This window comes from Scardinius erythrophthalmus, assembly GCF_964197995.2.
Source record: "Scardinius erythrophthalmus genome assembly, chromosome: 23".
Classification (NCBI taxonomy): Eukaryota; Metazoa; Chordata; class Actinopteri; order Cypriniformes; family Leuciscidae; genus Scardinius; species Scardinius erythrophthalmus.
The window spans coordinates 25,619,009-25,643,773 of NC_138243.1; the positions used below are offsets into that span (position 1 = coordinate 25,619,009).

Genomic DNA, 24,765 nt, shown 5'->3' on the forward strand with positions numbered 1-24,765 from the left:
AGCAAGTGCAGAAGGAAATCTAAAAACAAAAATGCCTGGGATGTAGGGCTGCTCAATTATTGCAAATAAAATTGGTCAATATTGAAATCACAATTATTTAACATGATTATAGGTGGTCTATAATTAGAAATGACAAAGATAAGAGCAATTTTAGATTTTCAATTTATCTTTCTATCACAATTATTGATAGACAAAATAAATAAATAAATAAACAGAACAAAAATACAAATTAAATACACAGTGCTTTAAGGAAGATGTAACAGTGGTATTCAGATAAGTAATAGTCTACAACAGAAACGGTTTACATTCCCTTAAGTGAATATTATTATTAGACATAATAATTGTTTTACCTCAATTATCTTGTGTTCAGAATCGTTCGAAGCCAAAATCGAAATCGAAAATCAATTACGATTGCACAGCCCTACTGGGATGTGAAGGCCCACTTACTTGGACACTTGTATAATTTTCTTGCTTGAGCGATGTCCCCTTTGCTCAGTCTCGTCCGCTGTCCGATGGGAGGTCGGACTCCATCAACCTCATACCTTGGCAGCATGGTATCAAGATAGATGCCTCTATTTTCAGACAAACAATAACCCCCCAATTATTCACAAGTGGATTCTCAGAAACCTTTTAGAGGATCTAAGATATAGCAGCAGGGAGAATGTACTGTGAACAAAAAAAGTAAGTGTTCGTGCTTCTTTAATTTTAAGTTTAGTCAACTTGAAATGTGAAGTTGTACTAAGTGACACTAAACTAAATTAAAATTAAAAATGTTAAGCCAGCACGAACACATACGTTGAAACAAATTTGTTTTTACAGTGTGCATCTAAAAATTAATCCAATCATATATTGAGACATTACATGTTATGAAACTGACAAAGGACCCAAAGATTTCATACATGGTTGATTCATGATGAGACTACAGTGTCCCCAAAGTATTTGAACATTTAATTCACAATTTAAGGTGCAGTAAGCAATTTCTTAGAAAGGCTGTTGAAATTGGATCAACACCCAAACAAACCATTTTGTGAATATTTGCTAGATGTCTTTTCTGTGTGTGTGCCAAAAAAATATTGTGTATGTACATAGTCCTGACAAAACAATATTGCTTTGCCAACTAGCTGAAATAAAGCATAACATTATATTTTATTTCAGTTAACATTTATTTTTAATAACGAAAATGTTTTTTTATGGTTTTAGTTTTATTTGACGATAATAACCTTGCTTCAATATCACATGATCCTTCATAAATCATTCTAATATGCGGATTTGGTGCTCAAGAAACATTTGTAATTATATTTAAGTGTCTTAGGTGTCCAAATGGGTTTTGGGGCCACTGTACATGTTTATGACATCAGCGATCCAGCTTGCACTCCAACCAATGCCAACATTCCTAAATTAAAATATCTGCCTATGAAATATATTTGCTTGACATCTGCCCAATATATATAGGTTTTGGCTTGTGCTGTCTTCACTCTCACCAGTTCCCATGATGACAGCACCCTGAATGGCCAGCATGCGGACGCAGAGCGATCAGAGAGTTTAAAGCATTGCCTCCCTAGACTCCGACTCCCTGGAGCCCACCCTGCATGCCAGAGCACAACAGCACTCCAGCCCTGCAATTGTCCAGGACAAAAAGCCTGGAAGGGCTTTATTTATTTTGGCCTAGTTCCAGGATCCCCTGACTGCAAAATGCTGGAGGTAAAACCGCACAATGTGAATATTCCTTGTTGGGAGGCCATAAGACAGGGGCCACTTTTCAAAACACTAAACATAACAATCAGAGAGAAACCATGCCAGATTCCTAGATTCAGACCAATTTGCTAGCGAATCACTCAGACCAGTTTGTAAAACTGATTCATTATAAAGGACCGACTAAAAAAAACTTTTTTACTCCACACAAAGAGCAATAACTAGGTCAGCATTCAGCAAACTAGAAAACAGAACAGTACCAATTCATAAAAAATGCAAATAAATTAACTGAAAAATCCTGACTGAGTAATGTATAATAATGTGACTTTAACAGAAGCTGACCACACCAACCTTGAATATGAATTCTTTCTGTTTAAGACCACAGCAGAATTAGCCTCACTGTTTCCAAACTGTTTGCAGGTGTTCAACATGGTTAATTCAGAGAAGTTTTGTAAGACCCAAAAGAACTGACCAAAGGACACTCTACCAAAAGTCTAACTGCACTTCAGCCTTGGCTCCCTGTCTGGATTCCTTCCTCTTGTCCTAAACAACCGAGCAGCTGGCTGCATCTCCATCCTCAAGCCACTAACAACAGGTTAGTCAGCAGTCGCTGAGAGCGCCAAGACTTTAAGACACTAACACATGCAATGATGTCCCTGTCATTTAGAATTAGTGTAGAAATTCATATTTTTGTATTTTTATTTTTGTTTAAATAGTACCATTTTACAATAAGGCCTCATTTTGTTAACATTCATTTACATATTAGCTAGCTAGAATGCACTAACAATGACCAAAATAGTTTTAAAGCATTTATTAGTCTTTGTTAACATTGTTCATTGTTTGTTCATGTTAGTTCACAGAGCATTAACAAATACAACTTTGTATTAGTAAATGTAGAAATAACCATTGACCAAGACTAATAAATGCTGTAGAAGTGTCGTTTATTGTTAGTTCATGTCGTTAAAGGGATAGTTCACCCAAAAATGACAATTCTGTTATTAATTACTCATCCTCATATCGTTCCAAATCCGTAAGACCTTTGTTCATCTTCAGAACACAAGTTAAGATATTTTTGATGAAATCTGAGAGTTTTCTGTCCCTCCATTGACAACTACGCAACTGACACTTTCAAAGCCCAGAAAGGTAGTAAAGACATTGTTAAATTAGTCCATGTGACTACAGTGGATCAACCTTAATTTTATGAAGTGACGAGAATACTTTGTGCACAAAAAAAAAACTTTATTTAAAGGAACACTCCGACTTTTTGGGACTTTAGCTTATTCACAGTATCCCCCAGAGTTAGATAAGTCCATACATACCTTTTTCATTTCTGTGCGTTCTGTAAGTGTTATTTGACGCACCCACTGCTAGCCTAGCCCAGCACAAAGACTGGATGTAAATGGATAAGGTAGCATACTAATCCCAATAAGTGACAAAATAATGCAAACATTTTCCTATTTACATGTTGTGATCTGTATAGTCACAGCGTGTACAAATAACAAGGCTATATGAGACAGAGACCATTTTTAATCGTATAAATACTGGGAACTATATTCTCACTAGGCGTAGGAGCACAGCTACTTGGGCGGAGTGGCTACTTTGTTTATGGAACCATCAACAGGGCGTCTCGTGTGCTGCGCTACTCACTCCGCCCAAGTAGCTGTGCTCCTACACCTAGTGAGAATATAGTTTCCAGGAAAATGTTTGTATTATTTTGTCACTTATTGGGATTTGTATGCTACCTTATCCATTTACATCCAGTCTTTGTGCTAAGCTAGGCTAGCGGTTGATTGCATCAAATAACACTTACAGAACGCACAGAAATGAAAAAGGTATGTATGGACTTATCTAACTCTGAGGGATACTGTGAATAAGCTAAAGTCCCAAAAAGTCGGAGTGTTCCTTTAACAATTTCCGATGCACGTTCACAAGATCACTATGATGCATGCATGTGGTGCTGACGCAAGAGCCGGTGTTCGGACATAGAACCCAGAAGCGCTGCATTGAGTTTCCTCTGCTTATAAACACAGCGCAGCTCTTCCGGGTTCTATTTCCGAAAAGCGTCTCCTGCGTCAGGACCACATGCGTGTGTCATGGTGCTCTTGTCAACATGTACAAAGAGTGACTTAATTTAGCCTTTTATTCACATATAAACATTCATCAGCTCACACATAAGTTGTGGTAAACGGAAACTCAAGCATGTTTGCTTGACGTGTGAGAACCAATGAGGTTCATTCTCGTGTTACGCAGCACATTTGAGCTTCAGCAATAACCAATAAGGTTTGTTCTCGCACATCAAGCATGTTTGGTTGAGCTTCTGTTTATGTTTGCTGATCAATGTTTAAATGTGAATAAAAGCCTAAAGTCAATCTGTTCAGCATATAAAGTGATCGAGTCTCTTCAGAAAATGTAGAAAAACCATTCAATTCATTTGGATTAGTTTTATGATCTCTTTATGAACTTTTTGAAGTGTCAAAGTGTCAGTTGTGAAACTGTCAATGGAGGGACAGAAAGCTCTCAGATTTCATCAAAAAGATCTTCATTTGTGTTCCGAAGATGAAAAAGTCTTAAGGGTTTGGAACAACATGAGGGTGAGTAATTAATGACAGAATTTAGATTTTTAGGCAAACTAACCCTTTAAATAATGAAACCTTATTGTAAAGTTTCACCATTTAATTTTTTGTAAAATAAAATAATTCTTTATATTTCTAAATATATTTATAATTTGTTATAATAACGATTCTCCAATCAACACACAGAATATAATAAAAGTGTCAATGGGAGGCTGCATTATCAGACTGAAGTGGTGTTTAGCAGAAATGGTATTTATTTGTATGTTATACATTATCCAATTATCTCTAAAATAATAATATCTAGTGGTGTACAAGTGCATTAAATGCTTATGAGTCAAAACCTGGAAAAGGTGTTTCTGGCGTAATGCATGATACTGTTAAAGTCGTAAACCTCCCCGAGCGAGTCCACATCGTCTGGCTCCATCTTTTCGAAATTGTACTCCTGACCTGTAAAATGCAACATAGGCTCCATCACACAAACACTTCCACTGAATCCCATGCAATTACGTATTATTCGGGATTTTAGATATAGAATAATGCATAAAAAGTTACAAGTAGCAACTATAAGCAAACAGAAGTATGAGATGTCATTCCAGTTAACGAGAGGCTTAGATAGTTCTTATACCTGGCTGGATGTTTTCTCGAAATATATTAACATGTTCATCCCGGTCGGGTCGTGTGTGCTCGTGCCAGAATCCAATGACATGACCGAGTTCATGCACCACGATGCCAAACTTGTCGCAGTTCTTCCCAATAGATATGGCCTGTGCACCTCCACCCCTCCGCCCGACAAATGAGCAGCACCTGCAAAGAAGCCAACTTGGGGTTAGAAAACACTAATGAACATATTTAGCAGATGTATTTGGTAAACAGAGTCAAATTAATGTTTGTATATTTACTTTCTTCTCTTCTCAGATTAAGCTACTCTACCGTTTAAAAGACATTTCTGTCATGACAACTCTTGGAGTGTTTAGCATGGTAATGGATATGACAATGTTGATATGTTTGGTCATGGCAGAATAGATCTGCTACGCTGCTGCTGCTGTTATTGCTGCTGAAGAGCAAGTAAGACATGCTGTACAATTGTACAATTGCTGTACAATATAGCATACACAAATGACCCATAACAGATCTATACAGGTGGAGCTGGGGAAGGTGGAGGGTTTCTGAAAGCGAGCTGCAACTGCTACAGCAAATGCTGACCAAGTATTTGAAGGTTAAGGAGCAAGCTCATTGGCTACTAATACAGAGGGAACCAATCAGCTTTCCCTATCGATAATGATGTGATTGCAAACAGATTGAGTTAAGGAACTTTCAGCCTGCACCATCTAGAATTTCATGACAGAACTTTGTATTTATAGTATTACAAAAGATTTTTATTTCAAATAAATGCTGTTCTTTTGAATTTTCTATTCATCAAATAATCCTGAAAAAGAAAATATCATGGTTTCCACCACTGTTGGGTAAGTAACTTTAAAAAGGAATAAATTACTAGCTACTAATTACATCTTCAACAGTGTAAGTGTTACTCTTACATTACTTATGACTAATTACTTTCTAAATCTCAAATCAACCTCAACCAGTAGAACAATCCAAGGATAGACATGAAACTGCTATTTTAATTCTTTCAAATAAATATAAAATTGAAAATTACATAAAAAAAAACATAAATTTTAACATTTAATTGTTTTATATAGAATTGTTCAATAATCTATACAGTATTTTATGCAATTACATCAGAATTAACTGCGATTAAATGACAGAAAAAATAAGAGTATTCACTTACTTTACTTTTTCAAGGGAAAAGTAATTAAATTACTGTAATTTATTACTTAGTTATTACACACACACACACACAACACTGGTTTCCACAAACATATTAAGCAACAGCTGTTAAGTATTATATGAAATAAAAAACAAATGTTTCTTGAGCAGCAAATCTGCATATTAAAATGATTTCTGAAGGACCATGTGACACTGAAGGCTGGAGCAATGATGCTGAAAATAAATTACGAATTAATAACATTTTAAAATATATCAAAATAGTAAACAATATTGTAACATACCATCTGGAATTCCAAAAGATAGAAAGAAATCATTGTAAAGAGGTAGGGTGCCATCCGTTGAGTTTTGCAGTGAGTATATTTAAGTGCCAAACATATCATCAAATGTATTCACCCTCCACGCAAACACATACCATATTTACATATCATTTCAATCGTTTGTACGATAGAAAACCCCACGAGTTTCCCACGCAGCTCGTCACAAGTCCAGAGTTCTCAAAGTCAATGATGGCACGATGATTTCAGTCAATGAACATCCACAGGAAGTTCCACAGGTTTAAGCAGTTCAAAGACGACAAACTCAGTCAATCCATTGATAATTCCAACGCGCATTAAGCGGTCGAACTTAGCATAAAACAGTCAAATAGAGAAACTTGTCTCAAGACTTATTTAGCATGTGCTCAATTAGAACATTAGGCTTAAATGAGTAGCAAAGAAAATAACTATTTCTCCTCAAAAACCACACCACAGATGAATACCTTGAGCTACAGCTCACATCCATGACTGTTTCTCAGTATCGCTCCTCCATCCTATGACCCGGAAACCGATCGAGCTCAGCCATCTTGAAGGACATCTCAATTCTCTAATAGCACCTCGAGGAGTGAGGAGGCTTCCTGAGGAGTCATGAGCGAGGATACACAGGTGTATCCTTTGCGGAAGAGCTTTATTGACTAAACGTGACGCACGTATAAATTCTCCTCCCCCTTCACATCGGTCACAATTTTAATTTATACTTTACCTTTGCAGTTTATATAAACCACACATCTCACATAGGGGTGGAGCTGAGACATGAGGAAAGGAAGCGAGGATGCACAAATAAGAATTGAGAAGCACCCCATGTTTTTTGTCACCTCTCCTTTAACTTCACTTCTTGTCTGCTTATATCCGCATCCTCCCCCCTCAGAACTGAGGACATCGTCCCCAGTGTAGCGGAAAAGCACTATGATATTAGTGTTTTACTGTATTTTTATACCAAATATATGCATCATTGATGAATGTAATCAGATAAGTGGTGTTTGTCTGAACAAACGAGGCAGGGCAGAAGATGTTTGAGAAACCTGTTTGAAAACTATCAAGCATGATAACAATTTAATTCATCCTTCAGCCTTTTGAGTTATTGTGAGACACACAATGAGCTGAATGCAGCCAATTCTATAGATGGTCAGACCTTGAGGTCAAGATCTGCCTCTGCTGAGAAAAAAAGGCTTTGTGCTGACTGAATCCAAAGCAAGGATGTTTTTGTCACAGGCAGCACATGGCCAGCTCTTTTGGGAACTGTGGTGGAGTGACATGGCTGTTAGAGCCATGAAAACTTCAGCAAGGTCCATCTTTTTACTACACTCTGCATCAATCATTCTATAAAAACAGTGCTTTGTTGATCAAATAAGTGTAGCCTTGATGAGCATAAGAGACTTCTTTCAAAACCATTTCAAATTAAAGCTGCAGGCAGCATTTATCAGGGTTCAAGCGGTTACAAACTTAGAAAACCAAAAGTAATTTATAAAAGATCACATAAGAGATTCAGTCAAGACAAAACATGCACCTATGAAAAAATGTGCAGTGAAGAATGTTAGGGCACCATGGATTGTTAATTAGATGAAAAACATTTTGTTTGAGAGAGATGTGGCAAAGGGTACAGCAAACAGAACTGGGAACAAGGAGGATTGGGAAGTTTATTGCAAATTAAGAAATCAAGTAACTAAAATGAATAGGAAAAATAAAGGATGTTTAAATAAAAGAATGTTTTACAAAATTAAAATAAGTTCATGTAAATATGATTGTAAAGGAATGTGGAGTACACTCAATGAAATAATGGATAGGAAATCAAGTCAAATTCCTTCTTTTATTGATACAGGTGACTCATTTTTAAACCATATGAAATTGGAAATTATTTTAATGATTTTTTCATAAATAAAGTTGATAAATGAAGAGAAGAAATGTTGTTTGGCAGAACCAGTTTGCCACATCTTTAATATCAGTATTGAAAAGGGGATTTTTCCTTTAGCTTGGAAAGATGCAAAGGTTATTCATCTACAGAAAAATGCAGCACTGGGTTATAATAGTCGACCAATAAGTTTACTACCAGTTCTTAGCAAAGTACTGAAAATGATAGTTTGTGAGCAAATTCAATGATTCTTTAAGGAGAATAATTTACTCTCTAATTTTCAGCATGCATATTGAGAGAGCACAGATTGATGACAATAACTTAGTAGGAGCAGTATTGTTAGATTTTAGCTCAGCTTTTGATGTATTGGATCATAAATTATTGCTGGATAAACTCAAATGTTACAAATTTACTTCTCAAGCTGTACTTTGGTTTAAAAGTTAACTGTCTAATGGAACCATGTGTATTTTATAATGGAAGTCATTCAGATGTGAAAGAGTTGCAATGTGGTGTGCCTCAAGGAAGTTGTTTAAGACCAATGATCTTCCTCATGTTTTAAAGTGTGCATGGACAGTCATGGATGCAGATGATAAAACATTATATTTACCTGCGACATCAATTAAGCAGTTGTCTACTGCTTTGGATGAGGAAATACAATTGGTCATAAAGTAGGTACGGAATAATAAGTTGGTTCTCAACACTGTATTTCTAAAATTGTGCAAACAATGGTTCTTGCTTAGATTATTGCCCAGTGGTGTGGTCGAGTGCATCAAGTAAAGACAAAAAATTTAACTAAAAGAAAAATTACAATTAATCCAGAACGACACGACTCACTTTAAACTGTAATAGAAGGGCTAGTATAATAAGAATGCACTGGTGAAGGATTGTCTCTCTGCTTTGTTTTATAAGAAATATTTCTATCTAGAGTTCCTAATGTCCTGTACTCTCAACTTTTGTATTGTAGTACTAGTCTAATTTTAACACCAGGCATGCATAAAAGGGATATTTTTTATTTCCTGTTTCGAAAACCACTGCAAAACAACAAAGTGTAATGTATAGAGGAATGAAAATATGGAATGATTTACCATTGATATTACATATTTTTTAACAAGAAAAATGAGTTTTAAAAAAAGATTTAAAGGAACTTTTAATGGCACAATATATTGTAAATTGTTGATTTTGATATTTGGAATGATTGTTGGGTTAGTATGTTTCATTGACTTGAATTTTTATTGTTGTTGATTAAATGTAGTTTTGTATTTTTTACTTATTGGGACACCAGGAAGAGTATCCACTGTCTAGGTAGTGGCTAATGGGGATCCAAATAAACAAATACACTTAGATCTTAGATGGAAAAGACCATTTACAGCCAATACAGGCAATTTACTAAGGAAAAAATATGTTTTTTAAAGTTCTTTTGACAGTTATAGCACCATGTCTTGCCTGATCTCCACCACTTTTATTAGGTGTCCTCAAAGTGTGCCCATACATATGTGTGTCAAATTTGTTGTAAATATCTCATTTCGTTTTGAAGTTCAGACACTTATATATATGAGAGCATAAAAATGATCCATGGGCGATATTGATTGTATTTTTTTTTGTCAGTTCCAATCATAATTTTGACATTTGGGCGTTACTGTTTAGCTATTGACCTATGTTTTCAAATTTCCTGTGGTGGTTTTGTCTCGACCGGACTAACGGTTTCGAAGATAATCGCAAGTTTTTTATGCGCTAAATGACACCGTTACACAAACCATAAGGCGAAACCTGCCGTGTTTGGTATCGTTGGACTCGGCAAGGATTCAGGAGTCTAAGGAGGTCACTTCCGTGAAAAACGATGACTTGAAACTTCTCAGGCTCTTACAAGGCATTGTGCTAATGACGCATACTTAGTATTTGAGATACGCCAATGTTCTCATAGACTATCATGGCACCCTGGACAAAGACACTGCATGCCAATTTTCATCGGACTAACGGTTGGGTGCGGTTATAGCCATTTTCACGATTTTTTTTCCCCTGTTATAGCGCCATCAAGTGGCCAATCACCACGATTTTTTTCATGTGACCTCAGATTGAGCTCATAAACGTGTCCCGAGTTTAGCTGTAAACTCAGTAAGAGGTTTTTTTTGGAAAAAACTAAATTTACTCAAAAATGGCGCCTGAAGGAGCTCTTACAGCACTCTTACTGACCCCAAACTTTTGAACAATAGTGTTTGGCTCAGGTCTAGGGGACCTTTTAACCTGTTTTTTCATCTGCTAGGCAAAAAAACTAAATCTAATTTCATAGGATTATATAATTACATTAAAACTATATTAAAATTATTGTATTATTATATTAATTGTATGTATGTGTGGTCACTCTGAAAAGTAACAGAGCCATGTTTTTAATCACAATTGACCCGATTTACCTTCTTAATGGCAATTAAACATACAATTGAATTATGTTAACCAATAGCCAAGCTATTTAGACATTGATTTTGCAAAGACACATTCACACAGTTCTAGCTGCAATAGTGTCTAGTTAGACAATAATGTATTTTTTGTGTGCGTGTTGAATATCCAGTAAAATGATTTGTGAATGGCAATTCACAGTGACTGCACTGCAGCAATACATGCTGGGAGCCAGATTTGCTCTAGAAAAAAACTAGCTTGTGCACTTGTTGCCTATAGAAAGTCAAATCAAGGAAACTGCTGAAATGATTGGAGCTTTGGGATGCTGGCAGGGAGGAGTTTCTGTGCATCGGGGACTGAGGGAGAAACTGGAATAGTCAATAAGGTGAGCAACAGTAGTCTCTCTACAAAGAAACTCAGAGCATGAACTTACCCACATGACCGGATGGTAAAGATGATGTAACTCTCCTCCGTGCTTCTTTCCTTGAAGGTCACGCAAGTGTGTTTCTCCCAGTGACGCATGGCTTGCTTGAAAATGGCTCGCTGGCTGCCTGCAGGGCATTTGATTTAAATCAGTAAAGGACATCTAGATAAAACTTTGAGCACCACCTTACTAATGAAAAATTACAAAGGATGATAAGACTAATCCTAAATTGGATTTGTAGTATTTTGTTAGTGTTAAGCTTAGAGCTTTTGTATGATGTTTGTCAAGTGCAGTTGGAAAAATGACATTACGCTGGAACATTAGGACATTGGGAAAAAAAACACATACTGTACAGGAGAATATGAAATAAAAAAACAAAACATGGGGCCTTACCGCTAAAGTTGCCACTAATAATATAGGGTATTATGCCATCCGGCCAAACTCTCTCAGGTCTGGCTGTGGCTGCTCTCCTTCTGCGTAGAAGGCGTCGATTGGCCAAAACTGTGTCCTTTGCACTGCTATTAGCTGAGGATCTGTTTGCTAGGGCAAAGACAATGCTTCAGTCAAAATGTACTTGTCTACTTTACTCTGAATATTCCATGAAGTTTGTAAAGGCCTGATTGCACAGAATTAAGTATTACGCATTCATTTAATAATGAGTGCTGGCTAGATCAATTATAATTTACATGAGGAAAACTGTAGTCTGTAGAGTATTCAATTAGATTATACATTTTATCTTAGGTAATATAATCAGACTACATTTTGATTTAATTTTGACCTAAAGAAAAAGCATCCCATACCTACTTTGTTATTAACAACATGAAATGCATTAAACATCACATTACATCAAGGTTTCCAAAACTGACGTTTGTGCAGGGTGTTCGTGAGTTGATGAAAAGATAATTAATTCAATCTTGATGTAAAATTAAAATAAATAATTTGAAAATAACAACTATCAAAGTAAAAGAGGTCAGCACACAGGGGTTTGGATAACAAAAAAAAGGGAATCCCTGCATTACATAAAGAAACATTAAAAAGCACGTAAACAGCAATGACATTACAGAGTGTAGCAAATTTGCAAAATCTGCATGATTAGTGTCTTAAAACTTAATTGTGTGTCTGTGTGTCTATTTATTTAATTTTATTTCTTGTCCAGTTTTCCAGAATCAACAATTAGTGAAGGTCACTGGATATGATTCACAGCTATACATCATGATTAAGAGTATTTTACAATGTAATATAATCTAATTACAAGTATTTAATATTTGGCATCTGATTATGTAATCCAGATTACATGTAATCAGTTACTACCCAGCACTGAATATCATTGCATGGCATAGCAGCAGTCTGTGCTTGGCAACCTTACTCACCTGAATCAGGTATAGGGAAGTTAGAAGAGTCATTCTCTATAGCATCCATATAGTTCGCTTTAAGAAAGCGCAAGTCCTCCTCATCTAAGGCTATGTCCCCTAGAAAAGCAGCTAAACAAAGATGACAATAAATCACCGGCTGAATTTCTCAAGGTCAAGTAACATGCAACCCTGTGAGACTTGACGAGGGGGGAAAACATCACCATGATGAGAAGCAGCTTTCAGCCCAGTTTCAGGTTCTTGTTAGATGTTCACAGGTCCCCCAAAACTAAATCTGTGCTCTGGGGTCACACCTGCAACTTGTATACCTGTCTCAAATCAGATTTTAATGAGATAACTCTCATACAGGCTGGTCAGATTGCAGGGAGATTTTGAAAAAGAACCACACACCAACGCCAACTTCCAGAAAAAGACTCTAGTGACTTTACTCCAGGGCTTTGATCATTAACGCTACCCTATGCAGGCAGAAGCCATTATATAGTGCAGGTGCAGTGGCTTTAAAATGGAGGGATTTAAAAGGCACTTTACAAATCTAAATGAACAGGATTTGTGTTACTTTTTCTAAGAACCTATTAGCAGCCTTTCAGCAGACACTTTTTTTTTTTTTAAGGGACTTACAGCACAGTAATTGCATGGATGGTCCCTCTGTATTGGCGATAACAGAACGAGTTTGTGATTCTAGCAATTCTCCCGTGTCTGGACTTTGGGATTTCTGTGTTGGTTTTCTTGTTTGTTGGATTTTTAATCCTTTATATTCATTAGAGCTTTAAACTTTAAGTCACCACCATCCTTAAACGGATGTCTCTGTGTAAAGTGAAGGGACAAGTAAGGTTTTTCGCAACTGAGAAAAGTTTCATAACTGTTAATTAGGTTAACAAACCATTCTTGCAAACATGTCTTTAAAGATGGATGAAAGAGCGACAATGTTAAAACATAAAACACAGACATCTAAAGATCAATAAGTGTCCTTCTGTAAAAGTTTAAAGGGGTAGTTCACCCAAAAATAAAAATTCTGTCATCATTTACTCACCCGCATGTTGTTCCAAACCTGTATGAGTTTCTTTCTTCTGCTGAACACAAAATAATATATTTTAAAGAATGATGGAAACCAGACAATTGATGAATTCCATAGTATTTTTTCCTACTATGGAAGTGAATGGCTACCATCAACTGTTTCATTACCAACATTCTTTCAAATATCTTCTTTTGTGATCAACAGAAGAAAGAAACTTTCTTTACAGGTTTGGAACAACATGAGGGTGAGTAAATGATGACAAAATTCAAACTATCCCTTTAAAGCTTTCTCATACAGTTTGTTTGTAAAATAAAATAAAAATAAAAAAGGCTTTTTATATAGTCAATAGCTGTTATATCCCTAGTGTGTGTGTTATTAGGAAGATAGAACCACGTCGTTCTAGAGAACGTTTTACTGTACAAAATATTAAGATTAATCATCTGTAATGTTGGTCTGCTTGCCAATGAAATATATATTATGTTAACTAATATCTTTAAAAAATATATAGATTTAAGTTTATTTTGTCAACTAAATGCAATAAAACCTTATTTTGGTATCATGGCTTTTATTTCTACTAATTGTTTTCATCCTTTATATTCTGTATAAAGACATCGTAGCTCTGCATGAGTGGCTGTGAACATTCATGTCTGGAATTTGTGACCTAGCAGCAGAATTCATAGTTTTATGGACTCTGAGGCAGCAGGGAGCACTTTTATTATTGTACCTGGTATATTCAGCCTGGCAGGACATCTTATTAAGCCTGAAACATTTACTAAACAAACCAAAAAATATACGAGTATAATTTTGTCTTGCTTGAATTTTTCACCCGAAGCTGTCAAATCTATGAACATGCATATAAAAACATACACTCACGCCCTCCTGTCACGCTGTTCTCCAAGTGTCAAAAGAAGAAAGAAGCAAGCCACAGCATACCAATTTTGAGGTAAAGCAGTTCCCAGTTAAAGGTTAAAATTAAATATGCTGTCTAAACAGCTTGACAGAAAAATGGCCATGTGTCACTATCAGCATCCATCTTCACTGTTGTTCTGCTCAAAACTGAAAGTATACAGACACTAAATCTATCAACGTTCCATATTGAGATATTGAGTCAATATGCACTGCCAGGTCTCAGGTAAAACTTTAAAGACATCGAACTTTTTACCGTCCCCTTCTTCTCAATCCAAACAATTCCCTTCAGCAAAAGGGATGCAAAGACAGGCCTTCACATTTAACGGAAAAGTTCACCGAAAAATGAAAATGATCCCATAATTTACTCACCCTCAACAAGCCATCCTAGGTGTATATGGCTTTCCTCTTTCAGCCTAACACAACCGGAGTTAAATTAAATAATGTAAAAGGAAGCCAATAAAGGCTTTTTAAATAATTCTGAAGAAGAGTGCCTTGGATTTCCTTTTACTACATTTAATTGAATTCCCGACCCCAAAGAGCACCTTCAAAAACTTTTTTTGAACTCCTTGAGCAGCCTGGACATTTTTTTCTTTCCTTAAATTAAATAATATCCTGGCTCTTCCTAGCTTTGTAATGGCATTGAATAGTGCCTGAGTTTCTGAAGGTTAAAAAAGCGCATCCATCCATCATAAAAGTAATCCATACGACAATAAATGCTTTCTGAAGCAAAGCGATGGGTTTTTACATACGCGATGTAAGACGGAAGAAAATTCCTTTAAAATCTGTTCTTTTTGTTCCATCGAATCTAGTCATTACCACTATACATGACAGCAGTAGTTGTTCCTCTTCCAATTTCCCACTTCAGTTCTTCTCTTTGTTAGCATCAAATTAACTGTCTCAATTTAATGCTGGTTGGGCCAAACCAAATTCCTGATTCCTTCAATGGCCTGAAGCCCACTTCATGCTGTGAGGGTAATGAACAGTTGTCCAAAATGCTAGGCAGCCCCTGTCAGAAACATAAATGATTAATATGTAAATTTAAATGCTTTTCAACTAATTTTTTTAAAACACTTCTCTTATATGACTTTCTTCTTTCCGGCGAATACAATATGAGTTATATAAAAATATGTCCTGGCATTCCAAGCTTTAATGGCGGTCCTGATTTTGAAGTCCAAAGAAGTGCATCCATCCATCATAAAAGTATCCATCACAAAAGTCCCCAAAAGTGCATCCATCCATCATAAAAGTAATCCAAATGACTCCAGGGGGTTAATAAAGGCCTTCTGAATTTATTTAAAACTTAAATTAAAATAAATATCTAGCTTCCGACAGACGGCCGTATGCATCGATTTGCGGTGAAAGAATAACCCCTGACCTGACGCATGATGTATTGACGAACGCGGAAGCGCAGAGGATAGAACAAAACAAAACACCGCTCACCATTTAGAAGTCTAAAATGGGAATTTTTAAAGAGAAAAGTCGGAGGAGTTTGAGTTTGTTGACCAGCCCTATTTGTTTGAACCGTAAGAGGCATCAAAGCTTACGCTACTCCTACATCTGACATCCGACATCATACATTGCGTCAAGTGTTACTCTTTTGGCGCAAGTCGACTTGTGTAGGTCGTCTGCCGGAAGCTAGTTATTTTATTTTATAAAGTTGTAAATATGGATATTTTCTTACACAAACGCATCGCTTCACTTCAGAAGGCCTTTATTAACCCCCCTGAGCCGTGTGGGGCACTTTAATGATGGACAGATGCACTTTTTTGGACTTCAAAATCAGGACCACCATTCACTACCATTATAAAGGGATTTTTTAATATCACTCTGATTGTGTTCGTCTGAAAGAAGATAGTCATATCTGGCTTGATGGCTTAAGGGTGAGTAAATCATGGGATGATTTTTGGGTGAACTATCCTTTAAATTAGTCAAAATCAATACTACAAGGTTAGTGATTTCATCAGCAGGTGGGAATCACATACGCTTGGCCACTGGCTCAGTAACATTGCCTCTAAAAGTAAGCAAGTTGAAAACGTGCTGATTTAATAATGAATAATAATAATAGTAGTAGTAGTAGTAATAATGAATTTGCAGTCCTGTTAGGGCTTAAACTTTTACAGGTCATCAAAACTTGGTTGGGTAACTAATGCTTTTTTGTGCTGTAAATTAGGCAACATTTTAGTTCTACACACTCTGCCCGAGGATGCTGATTTCTGAATTGGGATAGGGGGAGGTGCCGAACCACCAGGATCCCATTCACTTGTCCCAGATCTCATGCTGTCCTGCAGGACACAGCTAAACAAAACAAAACACCGCAGCACAACAACAACACACATCCAAATGACACAAAACAACGCAAGATTAAACAAAACATAAAACAAAATGTTAACCAAAACAAAATATAAAATAAAGCAACACGACAGCAAACAAAATAAAACAAAACAACTTTAAACCAAAAAAAAATGTAATCAAAACATCACAAAACTTTAACCAAAACAAAGCAAATAATAATAATAATAATAATAATAATAATACAAAACAAAACAGTATAGGCTATTAAACAAAACAAAATAACATCAGCAACAAGACAAAACAAAACAAACTTTTAATTTAGAAACATATTGTTATATAGGCAATTACCAGCTTTGCATGGGTCCATGTAGTCAACCTCATCACTTTCTCCTGGACTTGTGTGATAGTTTGAATCCACTTTCAATGCGATCGTTAATAAAAGCCGAAGAAGACTAAACATAAGCAAACATGTCCACAGGGAATTCATGACGGGAATGAGTGCGGATGTGGATGTGGACCTGAAGCCGGCGGAGAGCTGAGGGCTACGGTGGGAGCTTGGAAGGACTTGGGAAAATGGGAGCTCCCGGGAAGGCGAGGCTTTGCTCTCTTCAATGCCTTTATTCTAGTCCAGTGATTCGCTCAAATACCCGGGCCTCGTGCCAACACCAAGCTTACAAACATCACAGATCGGAGGTCAGTGCACTCAAAGTGTCCTGAGCCCATCTGTGTGGGAGAAGAACGTGAACGCGCTCGCTCGTGCATTTCACTGAAGAGCCGAAGCAAAAAAGCTTAAAACACAAATCTGACGCTATTTTAACAAATGATATTTCGTTAATTGCACTTATAGTGGCAATATCTTAGATTTTTTTTGAATAGCAATCATAAAATATTCCTATCTGAAATGTGACCTGAAGAATCACAATTGTCTCTGTGACAGCCAGTATCTGACTGTAAAGCAAAGGAAGAACCAGGTGAGCAGGCCGCGTTTTTTTTTTTTTTTAACCAATCAGAAACGCGTACTGCATGTGACTCTTTTTTTGCTAAAATCTGTAAACAGCAAATGCCGACACACGCTTTATTAACCAATCAGAAACGCTCTCTACATGTTTTGCGGTTGTCTCCAAGCGGAGCACTTCGGTCTTAGCGAAAGTAAAAAGAAGCCCATCAGAAATGCTAAAATGGCAAAGTTATAAAATTTCAGAATATACAAAGAGATTTTTTTTTAACCAGGCAAGTTATGTATTATTTATTATTAATATAGCCTAGTTATTTAGATTTAAGCAAAAACAGTCCTTTCAACAAAAACAAAAAAAAGTTTTTTTTTCTATTTTATTCTATTTGTAATAGTTTTCTCTAAATATCTTGACAGATATGACTTGTTCAAGGAACAAACTTCAACAACAAAAATGTTTCCGTACTACGCATACCCCAAAGGATGGTAAAGAAAATTTTTTTGCGTTTTCTCACCAATGTTTTGCATTTCCCTGAGAAACTTTTTGTTCGCTTGCAAAATGTTTGCAAAGTTTCTCGAGGGAATGCAAAACCATTGACTTGTTATTTTTATACTTACGCTATCGGCTGTGGTTCATAGTGTTCTTGTTAGAGCGCCCACCTCCCACGCTGGTGACTCATGTTCGAATCCCGCTCAAAATGGGATGAGTGGGACTGGTTGCATTTGGTGCCGTGACCCAGATGGGAGTGAGGTTTAGGGGGGTAAGTGTAACAGTAAGAGTCAGTAAGAGCTGTGCATGTAAACCTCACTCCCCTGGCCTCAAGAGGTACCTTCCATGCCACAGCAACTCCAGTTTGAATCCCGCTCAGAGCCGGTTGAGTAGGACCAGTTACACCCAGTTACAAGAATATATATGGATTTTATAATGTTTTCAAAAGTTCATAATAACAATTACAGACATTTTTGTCTGTACATATCAGAACCTTTTTAAAGGGTACCGTACCAGTGACAACTTTTGTACCTTTTTTTTCAGAGAGTGCTGTTCCTTGGTCACCCTACTTGCAAGTATATGTAAAACTTATGTTTTAGTAGCTCAATATGAGAGGCATTTAGCAGCACCAATCTATTAAAATATGAATTTCATGCCCAAGAGCACTCTCAGAAAAAGAGTTACAAAAGCTGTCACTGTGGCGGTACCTTTTCAAAAGGTACACCTTTGTACCTAAAGAGTGCATATTAGTCCCTCAAAGGTACATATTGATACCAAAAGTGTACATATCAGTACCTAAATGGTACATATTAGAACCCTTTTGAAGGGTGCTGTCCCAGTGACAGCTTTTGTACCTTTTTTTCTGAGAGTGAGTGGAAATGCAAGCTTGTTTTACAAAATCCACATGGTATAAAAATAACTAAGCAAGGTATTACAATTAACAGAATATTTGTTAATATGGTGAAAAACAGAAGCAATGAATATAATATCTACTTAATTAACATATTTACAATTAAAAAATGACTCCGGTAAACTTCTTTAGCGGACACATTTTACACATTAAATGGCTTTATTTTCCAGTTAGGTGATGTTTATCTTCAGTTATGATTCCATGAACTTGTGTAACAGTGTGTTTTACTCATGAAAACATAGCAACAAAATAATATGGTGCTTTCAGGGGCAATAACACTCTTTAAATTACAACATCACTAAATCCGGGCAGCAAGAACTGAGCTGACAGATAAGAATTCTGTTCATAACAGCATGGTGTCACCACACATGAAATAACCTCACAATGTAAAAACATCATTTTTCTTCTTTTTTTTTTTTCCTTTCTTTTTTTTCCTCTGTGCTTCTGTATTTAACATTACATGTCACTTCAATCAAGAGTAATGGGCACAAAATACCTCCCACATATCCACATATATTCATGCAATATACAAAAAGGTTTGTTGCCCTTTTGTTTCCATCAGTGCCTTTACAATTCGCGCATTTTAAAGCAGAGTTCTGAAACAAGGTAAAAACATTTCCATCTGTGTAAATCATTACGGACAAAACATATGAGAAGGTTTAAATGACAATAAAAGTGAATTAAGAGTCATATATGTTAAAAATAAATAAATATAAGAATAAAAAAAAATCACTAATACATTTTTTGATCAAAGCAAACATTAAGATTTCTTATATATACATAGTTTCTACAAGGCACCTGTGGTTTGATGTCCAATGATGTCAAGTATATAGTATTTATAATGGGAACATATACCTGGGCTCAAATTTGGTTTGCTCTTTTGAATTAATTTATTCCCAGATATGTATGATAAATCCTGTACTGTGTGTCTGGTATTGATTTTTTTTTTTTTTTCATTTATTTAAAAAAAATTTGAGTGGCACTCAAATGTCGTGCTGCAAGCAGATGTAGTTGATTTGCATGCAAAGTTTTAGCCTTTGTGGATTTCATTTAATCCTCCATGGATGCAAGACGAAAGTTTAATTTGAAAAACAGGTATCATTGACAAAATCTCCACTAACCCATTAAATGAGACCCTCTGCTGTTGGATACACTAAATTTGGTTAAGAGTCCAGATTTTAAACCTGAAATGTTCGGGCTTTATAATCCTCATCATCCTGTTACACCATTAAAGGGTAACTAAACCCTAGACCAACTTTTTTTAGTTAATGATCTGTAAGAATGGGGCTTTATTAGTGCTGTTCATTGATTCAAGTAATTTTTTTGACATTTGTGTTTAAAGTATTTTAATTTTACTAAATATGGTGTAAAAACGTCTGAGTGCTGCCCTCTTCAGGTTGAACAGTGGCTACTGCAGTTAAATTTTCCTATTGGAAGTTGTGGTGGCCGGTGACGTCAGAGGGAACCAGCTAACCACGCCCTTGCCTGCAGAGAGATAAGTCTCAGATGCACGCCCCCTCTCCACTGGGCTCTGCCTACTTTTCCAGCATTTTTCAAATATTGCCAGTGGGTGGAGTCAGGCTCTGACCAGGGGTTTAGTTACCCTTTAAGACAAAAAAGTGTGTTTATCCATTGACAGCCATTCAAAAGTAGCTGTTTATTCTGAAATACAAACGAGCTGAAAAGTTCCGAAATGTTTGGGGACTGGTTATCTATGAAGCAAAGATGGCAGCATCTGGGTCACGGACTTGTACAGTAGAGTTGAATGTGCCAGCTGAGCAACTTGAGCCATTGAGAAGAATGGCAATGCTACAGCTTTCTCCTGGGATATAGAACTCCTCAATCCTTCACTCCATCCAGGCTCCTATAACTCTGTGGGAGGCTGTAATTCCATTCATTTCCTCAAGGAGAATTCCCTGAATACCATTAGCCGCCCCGTGAGGCATTACAGCGAAGCAGCAATCTTTCCGCCTGTTGGTCACATCTCGGCTCCCGTTGGATACTTTGTTTGGAGGCAGGAGAGCAAAGTGCGTGTGACACATCTCCAACCCAACCGAGTTGCAGGAGCCGCAGGCCATAGCGGCCTGGAAGCCCCTCCGGAAGTTCTCGTTGAAGAAGCCGTAGATGATCGGATTAACCCCACTGTTGAAGAACGCCAGCCAATGAGCTACAGGGAAAAGATAGCTGCTCAAGAAGTCAATCTGCTGGCGGTCCAGATCCTGATAGTCCGTAAGAAGCATCAAAGTCCAAAGCGGCAGCCAGGACACCATGAAGAGAACGGCAACCATGATGAGCATCTTGATGACTTTCATCCTCCTCCTGGAGCGAGCTCGATTCTCACGTAGGTTGTTGGAGAGTTTGGCAGCGATGCAGCCGTACATGATGCTTATTAGACCCAATGGGGCCAGATACACATGGATGAAGATAACTGTGGTGTAAACTCGCCGCATGTTGGCTCTCGGCCAGTCCTCGAAACACACAAACAGTGGGTAGATCTGGTTGTCCTGCACCATGTAGATGTCATCCAGGTGAATGACGGTCAAGGTTGCAGCGGAAGGAAAGATGATGGCAAAAGCGAGCAACCAAATGAAGATGATGGCGAAGAGCGCAGTGACCGGCCTCAGGCGGTGATGGAAAGGGTAAACAATCCCAGTAAACCTGTCAATAGACATGTGTAATGCTTAAAAACAGGGACATTATTACAAAATTAATAATTATTACATTATTAAAGGTGCATTAAGCAACTTTTCATGTTCAAAATACCCGTTTTTCTAACCCATACATGCTTAAACAATTGCCTGATGGGCTGAATGAGCCCTTCTATGATCTCTGCGATTGCCTCTATAATCCTGTACAGTAAAATAAATAAGAGGGATTCGGGACGGAATCGACTGGGCATGACGTCATGCGCGTTCACGCTCACCTGGCTATGTCTGGCAGGTTTGTGTATTCGCCGCCATTATCCGCATCAGCGAAGACAACTCAAGCGACTTTGGCAAAAGTAGAAGATGGATTCAAAGAGACCGGCTTCTAGTTCATCCCAAACCCCAACGCAAACTCCACGTAACCGCGTGCACAACTCTGGTTGCAGTTTCGCGTGTCGCCAGAAGGGGGCATAGTTCTGCAAAAACTCAGAGACTTGCGCAATGCACCTTTAACTAAAACTAGTTATTCAAAAAAAATTATTCTGCTGATATTTTAGACATATCATGCTTGATGCTGTTGCTTGTGCACATGATTAATAAACTGTAACTGTATTGCAGTTATTGTAGTTTTACCCATTAATAGACACAGTACTTCCTTGAAAATGAATTCCAGCACAGCGCTATAACAACCATAATGAATTGACCCTTCACAATAGATAATGCTTTACAAAAAACTCTGTTAGAGAGCTACATATGGCAATTTATCTGCTCAATACAAATGTTTTGCAACATTTCAAGTTCTCGCCATCTCCGAAAAGCCAAGACAATGTTGATTCTTGTTTTATTACAAGTTCTGGAATGTTCTCTTTTTCCCAGCAGAAGCTCCTTTGTTTGGCCTTTTTAAAAAAAAAAAAAAGATTTAGCTGATCCATGTCAATCTTTCTCACTTGATGTGATAACTAACCTATGTCACTCCTCCCAGCCATACACACAAGTATCCGAAGCAACTTTTCTCCATTTACGGATTGGACAAGACACGCACGGGCAAGTGACGCATGTACGCTATTTCCTGTGAAAAGCATCCTGTCCGGTCAGAAATATCGAACTTATAACAGGCTCACCATATATGAGGGTATGACAAAAACACATTTTTGGAAGAAGATGATTTAAATCTTGTTATTGTGTTAAAAAAAAGTTGCATATTAAGCCAGAATTAGGCCTTAGGACAATTAGGACATTTAAGTAGCTTATATAAACATGCCTTTGCATCTTGAGACAAAATAATGGCACTGACATATTTTAAGATGTATCACTGCAAGTTGCTTTAGTTAAAACAGCTCAATAATGCATTTTAGTCTTGGACTAGGCTTATGCCTTTTTTGTATGTAAAATTACTAATTATTACCTACCTATCAACTGCTATGGCAACCAGAGTGAAGACAGAAGCAGACACTGACATGCCCTGGATCAGGTTGCTCATAGTGCAGGTGATCTGGCTAAAAGGCCAACCTGTCGAGAAATCAAGGACAGGATTGTCACATGAAGCAGAAATCTGACGACTGTGATTATGATGATACTGATATGAAAGTCACGACTCACGATATTGAATATGACGGTCACATTCATGAAGATGATATTGATAATGATGGCAGTGATGTTGAAGATGATGACACCCATCCCCCCCCCCCCCCCACTGACCTGAGATGAGGCTGTCAATCAGTGTGGTGGGCACACAAAACATTCCCACCAGCAGATCACTAATGGCCAAGTTCAGGATGAAGAGATTAGTGACCGAACGCATGTTGCGGTTCCTGATGATCACCAGGCAGACCAGTCCGTTCCCCACGACACAAAGGAGCAGCACCAGCAGGTATGAGAAGATGTAGCTGACCGCCATCCCTGCCGAGTGGATGTAATACGGCAGGAGCGTGAAGTTGTCCGAAGTGAGGTTGTCAGCAGAGAGGTTCATGGTCATTTTGTCTATTTTGGATCTTGAAAAGGGAAATGACAATTCATGACAATGATAAGATTTTCATATTGGTTTGATCAAATACTGCAACAACAACAAAAAAAAAACTGTCCACAATTTATTGATGATGAGATATCTAAATACACCACAAAGGACTTTCTTGTTTAAAAATGAAATGAACTTCCTTTTAATAAATTATGAATTGGTCAAATAATTCTAATTCTAATAATATATATATATATAGTTTAGGTTTCAATAATTGCATTACAAATTTTACAATTTTTTTTTACTGTTGTGCATACGTGTTATTCAAAGTATAAACACGAGACTTTATTCAGCTCAGCATCTATAGCCACAGAGTATGACCATTTCAAATTCGTATTTTAAAAGTTTTAATGACAACAAAAAAGTCTTACAACATAGCATATCATAGAAAAGATGATATCAGTCGAAACGCGAATAGGACTGCTCACCTGTTGCGTGTGTGTGGCTGTGTTAAATCCACTCGTGTGATGAGCAGGTTGCTGTGTTCTGTGTTCTGGCTGCAATGCGCAACTCTCACTTCATCGTAAAGCGCAGTGAACTGAAAACATGCGCGCGAGACAGTAGATTCCACTAGTGCGGTGACAGCTGGACGTCAAGCGAGTGACGTCATCGATCATAATAGTTTGAATCACGTAACACGAAAATGTCATTTAAACGTACATTTACATCATACAGTTAATCATTTAGGCTATTGGATGTTTTACCCTAGTGGATTACGAATTAATAAGTAGCCTACGCTATATGATTGCGTGCAGGCTAGCCTATTTACAGTTCTGCTATAAATTAACTTAAAGTTTCAGCTACCAAAATCATTTCAAATGCAACCACAACGATTCCGGTTGTAGTCTTTTAGTAGCCTACTTTTGAGGAGATTTTTGAGGAGGGAAAGGAATGCAAGTCTTCCTACATTTGCTGCCTCCAGCAGTCTGTTGCCATATGATGAAATCTTTTCAGATTTAGCCTGATTCATTTCTTGCACAGGTGTGTTTGAACTGATTTAAAGGGATAGTTCACCCCCCCCCCCCCCCCCCCCCCTTACCCTCAAGTTGTTCCAACCCTGTGTGAGTTTCTGTCTTCTGCTGAACACAAAAGAAGAAATTTTGAAGAAACCAAACTTAATTTGAAGTTTGGGCCCCATTG

The 24,765-nt window shown here is 37.2% G+C and overlaps 2 protein-coding genes across 3 annotated transcripts in view; both read right to left on the reverse strand.

The window, feature by feature from the left end:
* bmp1b (bone morphogenetic protein 1b) overlaps positions 1–17,587 on the reverse strand; it is a 31,252-nt gene extending 13,665 nt beyond the window's left edge. For both annotated transcript variants that reach the window (XM_081355060.1, XM_081355059.1), the window contains exons 1-7: positions 16,963–17,587; positions 12,399–12,509; positions 11,422–11,568; positions 11,038–11,155; positions 4,891–5,069; positions 4,607–4,712; positions 448–572 (exon numbers count right to left, since the gene is read on the reverse strand). In XM_081355060.1, the coding sequence (XP_081211186.1) occupies positions 448–572; positions 4,607–4,712; positions 4,891–5,069; positions 11,038–11,155; positions 11,422–11,568; positions 12,399–12,509; positions 16,963–17,101 (925 nt within the window). In that variant the 5' untranslated portion in view covers positions 17,102–17,587. The remainder of the gene's footprint in view (positions 1–447; positions 573–4,606; positions 4,713–4,890; positions 5,070–11,037; positions 11,156–11,421; positions 11,569–12,398; positions 12,510–16,962) is intronic.
* A 3,226-nt stretch (positions 17,588–20,813) lies between these two features.
* npffr1l1 (neuropeptide FF receptor 1 like 1) lies at positions 20,814–24,632 on the reverse strand (the record flags this gene model as incomplete). Its single annotated transcript, XM_081355077.1, has 4 exons — positions 24,054–24,632; positions 23,310–23,602; positions 23,021–23,120; positions 20,814–21,624 (listed from the first exon to the last, which is right to left on the reverse strand). Exons 2-4 carry the CDS (start codon positions 23,584–23,586, stop codon positions 20,814–20,816), a joined length of 1,188 nt encoding a protein of 395 aa, XP_081211203.1. The 5' UTR covers positions 23,587–23,602; positions 24,054–24,632.
* Between the last annotated feature and the right edge of the window lie 133 nt (positions 24,633–24,765).